The sequence below is a fragment of the Penaeus vannamei genome, chromosome 8, assembly GCF_042767895.1.
Source record: "Penaeus vannamei isolate JL-2024 chromosome 8, ASM4276789v1, whole genome shotgun sequence".
Classification (NCBI taxonomy): domain Eukaryota; kingdom Metazoa; phylum Arthropoda; class Malacostraca; order Decapoda; family Penaeidae; genus Penaeus; species Penaeus vannamei.
The window spans coordinates 26,350,508-26,353,007 of record NC_091556.1 but is presented as its reverse complement, the minus strand read 5'-3'; the positions used below and the strand labels follow the sequence as shown (position 1 = coordinate 26,353,007).

General features: G+C 36.9%; 1 protein-coding gene across 1 annotated transcript in view; it reads right to left on the bottom strand.

Annotated features, from left to right (window-relative positions):
* The window catches only part of LOC113812404 (myelin transcription factor 1), a 291,942-nt gene that overhangs the window by 1,414 nt on the left and 288,028 nt on the right, over positions 1 to 2,500 (bottom strand). Inside the window, exon 17 of the mRNA XM_070124464.1 lies at positions 1 to 906. This exon is cut by the window's left edge and continues 1,414 nt beyond it. Within this exon, the coding sequence (XP_069980565.1) occupies positions 637 to 906 (270 nt within the window). The 3' untranslated portion in view covers positions 1 to 636. The remainder of the gene's footprint in view (positions 907 to 2,500) is intronic.

The following is a 2,500-nucleotide window of genomic DNA, read 5'->3' as shown; positions in this document are numbered from 1 at the left end:
TGTCTTAGATTATTTACATTAACATCGCAGACGTTAAAGCTCGGTGTGGGAACGGCAACACGAGGTGAGCAGTGCCTGGGACCTCAGGGCCAAGCATTTCTGGGCCCGGACGCAGCCGCCAGGCGCCGACGACGTGGTCTCGCCGGACTGGGGCTGTATCAGATCCCGGCGAGGACCACCGTAGCCTGGCCCGCTAATAACAATAAAGATGATAATAATGACAATGAAAAAAACAGGTTGTGACCTTCCGTGTCCCATTGAGGCTTACATAATATTTCTTGACTCGAGGCCCTCGAAGACGCTTGGAGCTCGATATGACGCTGTACAAAACCCCGATCAGGCTGAGGTGGGGGGAGGCCACTGCTCCCGTCACCTGCTGCCACTCATGGCTCCGTTATTGGTGTTGTTGCCACTGCTGTTGGTGTTGCTGGTGGTGGTGAAGGTTGGCGTGTTGCTGCTGCTGATGTTGCTGATGTTGTTGCCCATGGTCGCCGCGTTGGGCATGTTGGTGGTGTTGACAGGCGGCACTCCGAAGAACGGGGAGGTGAAGGAGGTGGGGAAGTAACTATGCGTGGGCGGGACGCTCGCGGTGGCCATGGAGGGAGCGGTCGCCGCCCCGGCGTACCCCTAGTCATGTCAGATGGGCGTTGGGGGCACAGTGAAATCATGGAGAGCGGACCGCACGCTGTCGTAGAGGGGCCGGTTGTCTTCGCAGTAGTTGTCGGTGCAGAGAGAGTGGATCTTGGAGAGGTAAGAGTCGAAGTTGTCGTGGTTGAGGCGCTCGTTCGGGGCCGTCGTGCCGCCGCCGGGCAGCTTGACGTGCTCCAGCAGCGACATCACGTTGTTCCGCAGCGACTCGTAGTACTCAGTCAGCTGCGCGCCTCGCTCACCAGCACCAGCCGCCTCCTGCGGGGAGAGGGCGGGGCGTCAGGAAAGAGTCTAATAGAGCGTGTTAGTCGGAAGGAATTCGCAAGGAGAAAAAAGAAAGAACAAAAAGAAAGAAAGCATTTATGGAGAACAGTGGACTTTTTGTTCAAGTGATTTTATTTTCATTTTTAACATATCGCACATGTACTGCGTTATCAAAAATAAAAGTTGCCACGCCGGTTCGCTGTGAATGAAACAAAAAATCATAATATTGATCATGATAATTGTCATTATTAGCTTATTACTATTACCATTATTATCACCATTATCAGCATCGTCAACATCAAAATCTTTATTATCGTCTATCATTATCATTGCTGTTATTATTATCCTCTTCTTTATGATTGTTCTTATCAACATCATCACCATTATTAACATCATCATTATTATCAATATTATCTTATTATTATAATTATTTTCATCATCATTAATAGTATCATTATTATCATTACATTAATAATAATAATTATTATTATTACTATCATTGTTATCATTATATTAATATTACTATCATCATTACTACTATCATTATAATTACTGTTATCATCATCGTCATCATTATCATTATCATTATAATCATAATTAATATTAGTATTATCATCATTATGTTACTACTACTAACAATAATAACAATAATTAGGATAAGAACAAAAATAATCATTATTACCATTATTACTATTATAATTGCTATTGCTATTATTGTTATCATTATCATTACTATTATCATTATTATTATAATTATCATTACTGTTACTAACATCTCCAGTATTATTACGATTATCCTAATAATAGTACAGCATACACGACTACTTTTGTTGAGCAGTTGCCCTGATTATTGATATTATAGTTTTTGACGATAACGATATATATCCTGTAACTGTTTTTCTTAGCAGCAATAGTATTAACAATGTTAACAAGATCAATAACAATAATACTAGGATTGATAACAATTATTATTATCATTGCCTTTATCTCAATTATTATTATTATTATTATTATTATTATTATTATTATCAATAGTATCATTATCCTTATTAGTAGAAGTGGCATTATCATTACTACTACTACTACTACTATTTTAATCAATATCAATATTATATTACTCTGGTTATTATAATTATTAGTGTCATCATTGTTTTCATTACCACTAAAATATCAATTACCACCAACATTGGTATTATCATCACCATTATTGTTATCATCGTCATTATCATCACTATCATCATACTTATTATTAATATTATTATGATTATAATTACTAATATTATTTACATTATTAATACTATTATTATTATTATCATTACTATCGTAAGTTTTCATATTTTTGTTGTATTTTACAAGTGAATTAGCGGTTAAATACAATGCTACTACCCATATCATCGTAATCATTATTATCACTATTTTTATTACTGATAATATCAACACTACTGTCATTTTTGAAATCATCAATGATATCATTATCACTATTTAAAATATCATAAATAACATTGTTGTTATTATTTCCAGTATTACTATTATCAGCGTTAAAATTAGTTGTAGCAGTGCTGGTGTAACAGATTATTATCATTATTAA